Source organism: Martes martes, assembly GCF_963455335.1.
Source record: "Martes martes genome assembly, chromosome: 1".
NCBI classification, from domain to species: domain Eukaryota; kingdom Metazoa; phylum Chordata; class Mammalia; order Carnivora; family Mustelidae; genus Martes; species Martes martes.
Window position 1 is genome coordinate 171352694 of NC_137888.1, and position 13485 is coordinate 171366178.

Consider the following 13485-nt stretch of genomic DNA (forward strand, 5'->3'; position numbering starts at 1 on the left):
ACAGCTGAAACTCTTCGACAAATACTACTGTACGTACAGACTCCAGCAAGATTTACACCAAGTCTACACAAAAAGCATCAGCGAGCAGGAACAGAAATCTAAGGTCCAGACCAGTTTAGTTCGGAACCCTAAGATGGTTGGCAGCAAATTTCACTTAGTGTCAACTTGGAAGCTGGAGTTACATGCCAAGAATGAAGCATTTGGGAAAACAAGGCCGCCTGGCTTAGCCAGTGAGAGTAATTCTAGTTTGTTCCTTAGACTCAGGGCCTCTGGCTACCTGATTAAAAAACAAAACAAAAAACAACCCAGTAACCTTTTACTTAATGGTGTTAAAATGTTTTAATTGAGACAAGGTACATTTGGGTTTGACTCAAGTATATGATCATTTTATTTCATTTTCAAAAGTGGAAATTAGTTCTGTTTGCTCTCTATAAAAATAACGTAAGCTCACACTGTCAAACTTACATATAGTAAAAAAAGACAAAAAACAAATGAACAAAAAAATCCACAGCAATAACAACAACAAAAACAAAAAAACCCAGAGATAACCATTGCTGGGGGGAGGTAATATTCTTCCATATTTTAAAAGATATATATGAGGTTTTTCATTTTTTAAAAAAATATGTGGATCCTATTATAGTTATTACTCTGCAATTTCCCACCACAGCTTTGTGAGTGCTTTTCCTTGAAGGTTTACAGAGATGGGCCCTGTCTGCAGGGGGATGCTCCCCACAGGACCATAATCTAATGGAACATCCTACGTTCACACTTGTTCCACTTTCACACTGCAGCGAAAATTCTTCCATATACATCTGTTTCCACACGAACAGGCAGCAGGTTTTTCCTTTAAGGATAAATTCCTAGAAGGAGATTTACCAAGCCAGGGGGAGGCATCCCCCCACGCTTTCAATACATAGGGTCCAATTCCTTTTGAATGAGTTGCATTAGTTTAAAATATGACTTTAGTGAGTAAGTTAAATGTAGGCTCTGGACCCTTACACTCAGTATCACACAAACCATACCACCCTTGGAATAAAGCGAGAAGCCCTGGAATCAGAATTCGTAGTCTGAGTGCCAGGGAGAAACCTACATTGCTAAAGTCATTGTTCTCTTTCGTTCACCTACGAGCAAGAGAGCAAGAACTGTCCTCTTAACGTGAAAAAGATCCGAAGATCTCAAACTCACCTGGAAGAGCAGTTTCATTGGGCAACCTATCTACTTCCAAGATAAAATCATCTTTGAAGAAAAGATAGCCCACTATTGAGAACAGGTAAACCAGGATCAAAGCCAGAACTGCTGTCAAGATGATGGACCGTCCATTGCGAGTGACACTTTTAATGACATTAAGCAGAGTCTCTTCTCTGTATACCAAATCAAAAAGCTTTAAAAATGAACAAAGAGAAGACAATGGGACAGTTTTAAGAAACCTCTATGTTAGATGTACACAAAAATCTCATAATGAAAACTGCATTTATAGAGAATTTACCCTTTTAGAAACAAACACAAAAGCATTCTACTATTATCTTAACACTTTATACTTGCTTGTCTTCCTGAAAACTGAGATGGAGAACATTAGCATAGAAAAGGTGGGCGGAGGCAACAGTAATTTCCGGTGGGACTCAGAGAGTTGAGAGGTCCTGGGGATGGAGAAAGTACAGGGTAGTACCAGCGAGCTTCAGAAGGCAAAGGAGAGCAAAGTGATGAGGGTCCTGGCATGTGTCTGCGTAGGCAGTAGTAGCTGAGTTTCTGCTAAGGACCAGTCACTCTGGATACAGGATTGGACAACCCTGGCCCTTGTCCTCCGGGAGCTCGGAGTCCCACAGGGAAGGCCCCGTCCAGCAGGCAGCAGGAGGCAGCAGGGACTTTGGAGTGTGAGGTGCAAGCTTAGCTCAAGCACAGGATATCAGGACAGTGAGCTGGGTACTCGCTCCTCCCCCCCACCCCCCCCAGCCTCTGTTTCCTTATCTACAGACGGGAGGACAGGCAGCTGCTGTGAACCACAGCTACATAATGGATACCGTGTCCGGGAGATCGCGGACAGCCACACGTACGTGCTGCGTGCACACAATAAATAGTAATGATTATTTCCTGATGGAGGGACTGGGCCCAGGTCACACAGCTCATGGCAGGGACCCTGATGGTGATAACACACCGGGGAGCCTAAACCCTTTCCATCTCCCTAATGTGAAGGGTGGGGTGCAGAGCCCCCTTGCAGAGCTCTGTGGGCTCACAGTCTAGGCTCACCCTCTGCTAAGAGACTACTTGCTCTTTGCAAGAAGTTGGCCTGTAGGTACTTCTAGGAATGTGATACAGATGGCTGGTTTTCTCAGGTATTTGGCTGTGGGAAGAGTACAGAGCCGTGGAGGAGAGTTCTGTGGGCTTTTTCTTGGAGCAGGGGGCTAGTTTGGCCTCTGTGCTGACAGTGAATCTTCTGAAGTTCTGTCTCCACACGGCTTTGGGGCATGAGTGCATAGCCAAGTGAGTCAGGGGACAAGGGTTTGAATCCTGACTCTGCTTTTAATTTGTAGTCACATGTAGATCAAACCATGTAACCTCTCTGAACTAGCTGGTGTCCAAGTTCCTTCCAATTTATAGTTTTACATCTGAGTTCATTTTCTGGTCAATTACCCCTTCTGCCTCCATAAGGCCAATATGTGTCCTGAGACCTGTGGGCAGGGCACTGGGTATAGTAGGAGACTCGAAGGGAAGGAAGCAAGAAAGAGGCATTTGGTCAGTATAACAGTACAAAAGGCTTATGTTGCGGTTGCAGTTGGTTAAATATTTTCCAGCAACCTACCATGAAGCAGCGAGTAAGGGCAACTTCTGACAATAAACAAATGACACTTGTGTTCTGGGGGAGGACCTGTAAGATTCTGTAGCCACCAAGTCATTGAGATGGCAAGTGATTGCTTTTTTCACTCATCTGTGATTTCTGACTTGACGACAATGGAAAAGCATTACTTTATAAAGGAAAAACTTTCTTCTAATTGGAAAATTACACATGTTCAATGGAGAAAACTTTGAAAACACAAAAAAGCACAAAGAAAAACCCAAATCACCAAGAACCCCACCATCTACTCAAGTTATTTCTTCTACAAGGGCTACACTGGAAAAATGTAATAGATATAATATACCATAATCCTGGCATAGGGTCAGCCCCTTTCATCAAGCAATCATGAAAATTTCTGTGTCAGAAATGATCACCTCGAATGTCCCTGTACAGAAAAAAACCTCAGTTTACTTAGCCAAAATATTTACTTTTTTTTTTTTTTTTACAACAGTCAAGATGTTTCCAATTGCACGCCATTAAAAATAATGTTGTGATGAACACCTTGCCCCTTGCCTCTATACATACTTGTCTGGTTATTTCTTCTTGGAGAATTTCCAGAAATGGAATTATTGGGTCAAATGTTGCAACAGAAACATATCGCCCCACTGCTTTCCAGAAAGGCTGTACTGATCCACGCTGTCAGGGGATGGGGGATGGGGGCCACTAACTAGAGCTCGCGGTCGTTAAGTCCTGAACACGCTCAGGCCTTTGAACCTTTCCAAACATCACAGGTACAGCTTGGGATCACACTGTTGTTTCAATTAGCATGTCTGTGTTTAGCAGTAAGGTTGGACATTCTTCCATGTTTACTGACCATATGGATTTCTCCTCCTGTTACCTGCCCATCCATGAACTTGACACATTTTCATCTCGGGCTGTTAACGTTTTCTAAGGACACATTTGGACGCAGGCTCGAGACCAGGTTCAGCCAGTCTGGGCCCCCACTGTCCTTTTCTGGTCTGCTGGCAGGGGCTTTCATAACCCCGGAACACGTGGCTTTTCCCTGCTGGAGGTCTCTGTCCAATTCCCTTCTGTCACAGGTTTCAGTACTTTGTCTGTGATTCTCAGTAAACATGTTAAACACTACTTCTGATACCAAAAGTAGCACGTCACCTGAGACCACAAGTCACGGGCCAGAAGCTCACAGGAGGGGCATCCAGCCACCGTTTAGTCTGATCCTGGTGAGTTCTCTGAAAGCGAGCTGAGCCCAGGACCGACAGCTCGGGGTTACTGCTTCTGTGATGGAGGAGAGACGTGAAAGCAAGAATGCGAACTGCCCTGGGAAATACCAGCCGCACCAAAGCAGGGACTTTTTCACGAGCTCAGATGAAAGCCAGTTCAGGGCTGGGCTCACGAGCTGACTCGGCAGTCACCAGAGCTCAGCTGCTCTCCGGTCTCTGGCACTTAGTGGGTGACTCTGGGCAAGTTACTGAACTCACCAAGCCTGTTTCACCATCTGTCACTTGCAGACATTGTCTCAGAAGTTGTGGTGAGAGACTGTATAAAAAGGGCACATGGGGGAACATTCCCTAAATGGCGGTAATGATGATCTTATAGACCGTGAGCCTGTAAGGGCAGAGAGGATACTGGTTTGTCTCACTACAACAGCCCTGCATCTAGCTCGGGTACCAACCAGCATCACAAAGGACCAAAGGCAGAGGACTTGAAGGTGCAGACAGGGAAATGAAGCCAAAGGGACGCAGAATGTAGGCAAAGTCAAACCCTCCCAGGAAAAGATGGCACTGTCTGACGAAGAATCTCCTGTGTCTTGGGAGACCTCCCACTGAGCTCTGCCTCCTTGCCTGGGAGCGCCCGGGGCTCCCTGACTCCACACCCTGATCCTTATCCAGGGGCATTACTGTAGGAGACAGAAAGGCTCAGAGGTATACAGGGAGCTCTCAAGATTTCTGATATAGAGTGACCAAAATAGGCCAAATAATGGCAATCGCAAGTACATCCAGAGACCTCTCTGCCTAAAACCTCAAACTACAGCCAGACCTATTTTAAAATGAGGCAAAACAATCCATTTCCTTTAGCCTGCCAACATCTACCACTAATGGAATGAGCTAATCCCGATGACCTGAATGGTGAATTCTTGATGGTGTTTTGGATGGCAGAGGAAGTAAGCGATGACAAAGACAGTAATAATAGCTAGAATTGCTAAGCATTTCTTGTATGGTAGTGCTATTTCTAAGGCCCTGACGTGCACAGCTGCAGATAATCCCTGTGGCAGCCCTGGAAGGGGGACAGCTTGTTCTCATTTTGCACATGGGGAAACTGAGGCACAGAGCCAGTGCGTCACCGGTCCAGAGGCAACATGGGAGGATACCTCCTAGGAGAGCTTTCCTCGCTCTACCCTTCGCAAATAAGTCCCTCACTTTAGGTCAACACGTAGGCTTGGATCATTTTTTATCCTCACTAACATTTTAATTCTTCTGGTCTGGTTATGGATTGTTTTGTTTGTAGACAGGTCAGCTTCATGCTTCCTGTCATCTGATGTAGGTACAAGGCAAAGGTTTCTTATCTACAACTCTACAGGTCTAGACTCCCTCTAATGATGGGAAAATAAGTAGTTATTTGGTCTATAATTTAAAAACCTGCTCAGGAAGAAGGTGACTGAACCAACTCATTTTATAGACTATCAAGACATTAATCACTTGACTGAGATTGGAACAAAATAATTTCCAGGAAAAAGGCCTCCCAGACCAATAAATCTACTGAGGTCACTGTCATGGATCTTGGGACTTTGAAAATAGCTCCTCCTCTTACTTCATCACTAAATGTTCATCACTAAATGGGAAGCAGATCCCATGAGAACTGTCAGATGATGACAGTCTCAAAAATATTCTCCTCGGTAAGCGCTGGCTGAGTCCAAGAAAGCAAGAACAGCAAAGATGCATGTGGAGGACGCACCCCCTGATGCAGACTGCAGGTGCTGTCTACCACCGGAAAGTAAAAGGTCCAACGTGGATGCAAGCACACACCTGCTGATCTTCCACCAGCTGCCCTGCTCCCTGGGGGGCTTCCTTCTCTAGATCGAGGAAATGATGCACGTGACCTTCTTAGACCAGACACACCAATCACCATTAAAAGGAGGGGTCTGTGAGGAGCGACACGGGACACGCCTCGTTTTCAACATGTAAAATCTTTCCATGCCAGGAACTCACCAGTAGACTGTAGAAGAACTCGTGGACGAAGAGGCCCATGGCGCAGATCAGCAGATACAACAAATGGTAAAGGAACTCAACATCCAGAACCATGGCTCGGTAGCCTCTGGTGAATGTTCCACAGTTGCCCACAAAACTCATTAGAAAGATGATTTTATTGCAGACCTGAGAATAATGACAGGAACAGCCGGATAAGCACAGACCATGCTGAACTGCAGACTTCGTGACAGCCGAGGGCCATTTTCACGCAATGGTATTTCCGCAACGGTGCCCAAACGAAGCTTCCTTTCGCACCAAGTGCCCGCCGAACCCGCCCAGAACCACTTTGCAGATCTAAGTCATATCGTTACTTTGCTTTTCAGGCATATTACACAGTATGTGGTACTCAAATAACTTCATGAGCAACAGTAATCAAGTGGCATTTGTATATGACAAAAACAAAATTAACACATACTGAAATTATGATTTTCGAAATGAGATATGAATCATTTCTAACATTCTTATATGAGTTAGTCAAACACAGAAGTCACCTCAATCTATAAACTCTGTGATCAGCATAAATAAAAGCATTTTCTGAATTTCTGTTACATTCTGGGCATTATAAGGATTGTAATTTAATGAGAAGCAGCTAGTTCTTGTCTTTCACTGCTCCTGAATTCATAGAGGAAATTATTTTCTTGGGGAAGAAAAAGTGAGGGACTTTCAGGATGAGTTCTGTTTCCCTGCCCCCCCTTCTGGGAATAATAATTTTTCTTTGGGGATTCATCCCTTTCCCTGTGTCAGTCCTTGGAATCTGCAGGAGGGGGGGGGCACCCCAGTCAATCAGCTGTTCTATTGCCCTGGCAATAAGGATCCGTTCAGGGATAGTCACATGGTCCAACAGAACCCGTGAGACCCACTGAGAGCTTTCCTGGGACTGCAGCAAAAGACAACTTTATTGCTTCATCCTGACCTTGAACCTAAGAGAAAGTAAGCTTTGAAGCTGCTGGCCTCCGTCCTGCCATACCACGGCGCCTCGGAGCACAATCAATGCAGAGCCCAGAGACGGAACTGGATCCTGAGGCCACTGTCAGGGCCCCTGTATTCAGCAGCTCCTGACAGGAGGATCGTCATCTCTCAGTCCCACGAATCAATACATTTTCTCCTTTGGTTCAACTGGCATGGATTTGGTTTTTTAACACTTGCAGCTGGAGTTTGATCTACTGTGTAATACAGTCCACCTCTAACAGAAACCCCATGCCTCCAAGTCCATCTCTAGGAACACGCTGACAGAAAAACTCCGACGAAGAGCAGGCTGGAGAGAAAGGTTTTCAGATGTACTTGGTAAAACCGTCTTTTGCTCCCCCAGCTGCCTTGGCCATAGGTGCTGGGGGAATCCTGCCAGTTAATCTGGCGGGTCTGTGTAAGGGAGTTTCTCCGCGATCAGGTACGTGAGGAAGCCAACACCCACAGGGAACATGAGGATTTCTTGGGATAAATATCCAATCCCCTAGTACTTTTTCTCTAATATCCTACCCACCACTAGTACAGGATTTCTCACTGGGTGAGAAAGTACCATTGACTCTGGATGATCTGTGTTGACGGGGTTTCAGGAAAACAAACAAACAAAAGGCCATACTCTGGTTAACACTGCAGGACCTCAGACATGCCTCGGCCCCCGGTGTCTCATCCGAGCAATTCGCTTTACTTGAATCCACTCTCCCCTTGAAACAACTTCTGCCCTCGTTTCCTCCATGGCTTCAGTAACACATGTGTATTCACGGTCTTGGCCTGGCGTCCCCACCTCCTACCGACCCTGCTTAATGAGTCTAGCATCTGGCTTCCACCTCTCCCCCGTAGCAGCTCCCCTCCAGTCTACAAAGGACTGAGCCAGGGCGCAGGCGGCAGTGTCTGCCCTGAGCACCTAATCCCAGCTCCTGCAACAAGACAGCTCCGCAGGCCCCCCCCTACCCCCAGCACTCTGGTGGCACCTGGGTGCCAGGATACCACCCTGTCCCGCTTCCCCAGCCCTTGCATATCCAATGCTTATTCTCTGTCCGTAACTACTCTTTTTCTCATCTCCTGTATGTTTCATGTGAGTGTTCCCCTTTTCTCATTCTGGTTATTTATTATAGTTATTTCGGCTCTCCCAACCCAGATGTTACTATAAATGGTAATTGCCTAATTTGAGTCTTTCCCCCAAAAGATTTATATTAAAGAAGAGATGACAGAAGAGATGACTGTGGAATGATTAAAGCCCAGAGAAACCAAAAAAAAAAAAAAAAAAAAAAAAAAGCCCATAAGACTACAATCTCTGAAATACTGAGTTTTCCCTTTTGTTTTTTTGTTTATTCTATATTCCCTTCTTAATGATACTTACACCAGTGAATGATACCTACTTTCCCTATGTAACACTGATCAGTCTTTGTCACTCCGGTCATATGTTTCCAAATGCCACAGTTAACATTAATGGTTTGCCCTGTCATCTCAAGCCTAGTAAATCAACAATTTAAGTGCATTTTCACCTTGAAAATTAGGTTTCTGCATGACTTCACTTTAGTTAGTTGCATTATTCTTTTCCTAGTCACCTGTGACTGAAAATTTGGAGTTGGGGTTGCCTCCTTCATCACCCCATCAAGACAGTAATACCTTCTTGACCTGGAGAAAAGGCTTTGAGGTGTGAGGCTCTGACTCCAGCCCCACAACACATGACCCTAACCTTCGCAGCTCTGACATCTGTACCTTCCTTCTTCCTTCCACATTATGACCAAGACCCAGGCTTGTCACACCTAGTCAAAAGCTCTGCTGGGGGGTCCAGAATGGTCCTCCTGCCTCTGGTCCTTCCCACTTGAATCCACATAACATGCCACTACATGAGGGTATTTTTCCAAGAATACTTCTTTGTATATGCCATTCCTTTGCTCAAAAAAACTTGAGTCATTTCCCACTACTGGGAATAGTTTTCCAACCTGTATTCTACAACACTAATTCCAAGTGATACTTAAAATGTGGGCAAGTAAGTTTAGGAAACAGAGATTTGTGGTTTTCCTTTCTTGGAGATTCACAACCCTTATCACACATGTTAAAGTCTCTCAGAAATCCTACAGTATAAACCCTTTAATTTGTTTAACCCAGCCTCTCCCTCACGGATTTGACCGATGAACCTCTTTCTCACCTAAGACTTATCAACGTGGAGCATGCTTTGGAAACACTTCCCTATAGGACGAGGCCCAGGGCCTTCTCCTACCACACAGTGCCCTGGTGACCTATGCCGGGAGCAGGTCCTGCATATCCCTCCCTGAACCACAGTGGAGGGGAACACTATTGCTGGTTGTCTCTTGAGAGTGTCCTGGGCCCTCTCCAGTGCTCTGGCCTGTGGGGCTGACAGGAGAATGCTCTTCCCAACCCTGTTTTCTGGCCCGCTCCTGGCCATTCTTCAAAACAGAGCTGAACCCCAGCCTCCTCTCCTGGAGCTTGTCAGCTTGAAGTGGTCCCTCCTCCTCCAGTGTCCTTGCTGTCTTTGCCATCTGCATACCCATTTGGGGACATTTATTGCTGCAATGAATTACTCTATTAACTTTATTTTGCAACACGATTTCTATTTCTGTACAGTAACCTCAGCTTCCTGATATGCTTGGGGCAGAAACCTCTGGAAAGCAGGTTTTGATCTCCAGACTCCCTCCCATGTCCAAACCTTTTGCTTCCTTTCACCAGGACACCTCTCGTATCTATGGTCCTGCATCGGCTATCTGTATTTCCTCAGAATTCCCCCTACGTGTGCAGGTGGCATCTAACCTTCAACAACCGTGGAAGAGAACTTCCCAATGTCCCCGCTGACTTTGAAATAACCCTGATTCTCTCTTTACCTCTCTACCTGCTCCTCTTCTGTCTGAACAAGTCCTCCTGCCTCTTCTCCTGGCTCTGTGTGGTCCCCACCAGAAGTGGGTGTGCTGTATTAATATTTGACCATTTGACTTATACCATCAATATCTGACCATTTGGCTAAAATCTCCTGTCCCACCAAACCTCTGACCTGACTGGGAAAACAAATTTATACCTCCACTGCTCTCCCTCTCCCTGCCTTATTCCTGGGAGGGATATTCCCTAAAAAGGAGACCGTGGATGCCCGGGTAATAGATTAAGAGGTTCACTGTACCGTGAGAAGGTTAAGAGGGAGATGTCCACCCACACAGCTCTTGCTTCTGCTTTTCTAACAGCTGACCTGAACAGTCTTTTGCTGCACTGCAAGCCCAGGCCAAGATCCCAGGAACCAGAATGGAAGGCATTCCTGTTTGCATGTCAACAAGAATGCAGCTATGAAGTTATTCATACTTACATTGAAAGCTCCCAGAAGAAACAATGTGGGTTGTAATCCAACCGAAAATATCAACCGGAGAATTGTGGAAGCAATTAAGGCCCGGATGCCATGGGGCTTGGGGAGGGCAATGACAATGGCCAGAGAGATGAGCATGGCTGTCCACAGCAGTCCTGACCAGTGTGGCTCCAGTGTTCCTGGAAAGACAAGGCAGGGCTCTCAAAGATCAGTGCTTTCACCGAGTAAGAGGTGATGGACCAAAATGACACTTTCTGCAATCCTCCCACTGGCCCTACTGTCCAAACTCTCACCTCCAGTTCTGTGCCCCAGATGTAACATCACGCATCCATGTTTTCTCACCTCCAAGCCTTGACCCATGTTCCTACCACCTGGGAAATTCTTTTCCCTTTCCTCTTCATCCTAGGTTTTAGCTGAGATGTCAACTCGCCCAAAACCTCCCCAACCCCCTTCTTTTCAGGAAACCATGCCAGGTGCCCCTCCCTCTCTGGGTTCTCCGTACCCACTCCAGTCATCCCTACAGAACACTATTTTCTGGTGGTCAGTTCACCTGTCTTTCTCTCCCCTCCTCGCCTACCCTAACTGACCCCCCTCCAGGTGTATTCCTCCCAACCAAATTCCCCAAGGGAAGCACGCAGCACCCCGTAGGCGCTGGTCAATGAATCTGTTCAATCAATAAAACTCATATACATATCACATTTCACTCTTCGGGAAAGCAGACTGGAAGTCTAAACTTCTAATTTCTATTAAAAGTATGCAAAGGAAAATTGCAGGTCCCCTGCCTGAATCAGATTTCTCCAAGGGAAGGAGGAAGGCAACTTCCGTATCATTAACATCATCCTACAATTAGATTATCCTTGTAGTCAAAGAGCTTATACCAGTTTTTGTCATCTCTTGCTATTTCAAGTTCTATTTAGAGTGTCCCACGAGACGGCTTAGTTATATAACATGAGCCAACACGGCTAAAAATATAGTTCTGTAAAACGCTCATTAAAAAAAAATAAAACCCTATTTCAAATGCTGTCACATCTTGAGTCTCCTTCAGATGTAAACAAGCAGCACTACACGATGAAGGCCACTTACATAAAGGAGTTTCGCTTCTCCAGAACTGCTGGGATCGAAGCCCCACCCAGGAAAGAGACACCCTTGTGAGTCCCAGCTCTTTCCCGAGCCTGCTGGCTGCCCTAGTTCATTCTGTTCGTGCCGCCGAGACACTTTTTCTCTGGAAACTGTTGCCCCACTCCCAACCACTTACCTCTTCCCTTTTGATAGCCTTCAAAAGAAAACCTGATTAGAAACGGGCACAGAGAGGCAGAAGCTTTTCAGAACTCTGGGAAGACGTGGATATTGAGGCTTATGTCACTTCTCGCGCATTTAACAGTGGTGAGATAGCCTATTAAGCCCTTTACGTTGAGTATCATTTATGTGATCTTCCCAACAGCATATGATTATCTTCATTCTCCTCTGGAGGAAACCGGGTTTTGGATTACCTATCGGCCCTGAGGTGATACCGCAAAGGGCTGGAGCGTGTATGCCCCTGAAGTGGATGGTCCTTAATCACCAATTAAAAAAAAACCCGCAGAAAATCCACTGATGTTCAGCTTATAATGCGATGAATTTTGGCAGTATATAGAGCCATATAACCACATGTGACTGCCAACACAATCAAGATACAAACATTTTTGTTCCCCTAAAAGGTTTCCTGTGCTCTCTGCCATTGCTGCCTTGCCCATCTCCCACCCCTAGGCAACCACTGGTCTTTCTACCACTAGAGCTTTGCACTTTCTAGAATTTCATAAAAACAGAAAAATAATCAGATTAGGAGGCAGACTTTTTAATTCTTTCACTTAGCAAGTTTTTAAGATTCAGTTAGGTTATTTTGCGTATTAATATTGTCCTTTCTATTGCTGAGTAAGATTCCATAATATGGATAGACAATTTACTTATCCACTCAACAATTAATGGATTTGTGGGTTGTTCCCAGTTTGCAGTTATTATAAATAATGTTACTGGGAATTTTCAAGTAAGAATCTTGGAATGGGTGTATGTTTTCCTTTGCTTTGGACAAATACATGGAAATAAGATTTCTGGATCCTAAGTGTATGTTTAATCTTCTGTGACACAACCACACTCTTCCACAGTGACTCTGCCATTCAGTCGTATGTGGGAGTTCCCCGTGCCCCACGTCGTCACCAGTATTTGGTATGGTCGGTATTTTCTTTTTATTTATTATTTGCTCATTTTTATCTCTTTTTTTCAGCATTTTCAATTTTAGCCATTCTTGTAGGTTTCTCACAGTATGCCATCCTAGCTTTCATTCGCATTTCTCTGATTAACGACTGATGTTGAGTATCTTTTTATGTGCTTATCGGCCATTCTCTTGTGAACTGTCTGATCACATCTTTTGTCCGCTATTCTAATCGAGTTTTCCTTTTTTTATAATTGAATTTCAAGAGTTCTTTTGTATTCAGGATATAAGCCTTTTGTCAGATATGTTTTGTAAATATTTTCTCCCAGTCTGTGTCTTGCTTCTCATGTTCTTAAGTGTTTAATCGTCATTGTAAACTGCCTCGAGATCTCAATATAATAAATGGGACCAGTACAGTGGACATACCCAAATCCTGAAGGGGCCGAAATAAAAACCTGTTGTCTCCCCACTATAAAAGCAGTGTTAAAAAAATAATGCTAGATTTTAAAAAAACCAATTATAGAAAGACATCTTTAAGACAATTGGAGAAACATGAATATGGACAAGCTATTTCATGATTTGCTGTTAGTTCTGTTACATATGATAATGTTATGGTAATTATACATATTTTGAAATATTCTTAGAAGTTAGAAATGCACACTGAAATATTTATGGGAAAAACAACAAGATGTCTAGACTTATTTAAAATCTTTCAGAAAATACAGTAGGAGAATAGATGAAACAAGACTGACAAAACGTTGGTAGTTTTCAAAGCTGGGCTAATAGATACAGGGCAGTGTGTTAACTTCTTATTACTTGTATATTGGAAAATTTCAAAAATGACAACATTTTAAAAGAAGTACTGTATGTGCTTTAATCATCATAGCAGGCTCACAAATTCAGTAAAAAATCTGAATGTGCCCCGGGCTTCATGCTTTCAAAGGCTGTGTGACTCATCAGTTCTTAAATAAAGGGGGAAAATGGTTCT

General features: G+C 44.5%; 1 protein-coding gene across 1 annotated transcript in view; it reads right to left on the reverse strand.

The window, feature by feature from the left end:
• The window catches only part of ITPR1 (inositol 1,4,5-trisphosphate receptor type 1), a 335828-nt gene that overhangs the window by 32815 nt on the left and 289528 nt on the right, over nt 1–13485 (reverse strand). Inside the window, exons 53-55 of the mRNA XM_080801715.1 lie at nt 10313–10488; nt 5998–6162; nt 1186–1381 (exon numbers count right to left, since the gene is read on the reverse strand). Of these exons, the coding sequence (XP_080657841.1) occupies nt 1186–1381; nt 5998–6162; nt 10313–10488 (537 nt within the window). The remainder of the gene's footprint in view (nt 1–1185; nt 1382–5997; nt 6163–10312; nt 10489–13485) is intronic.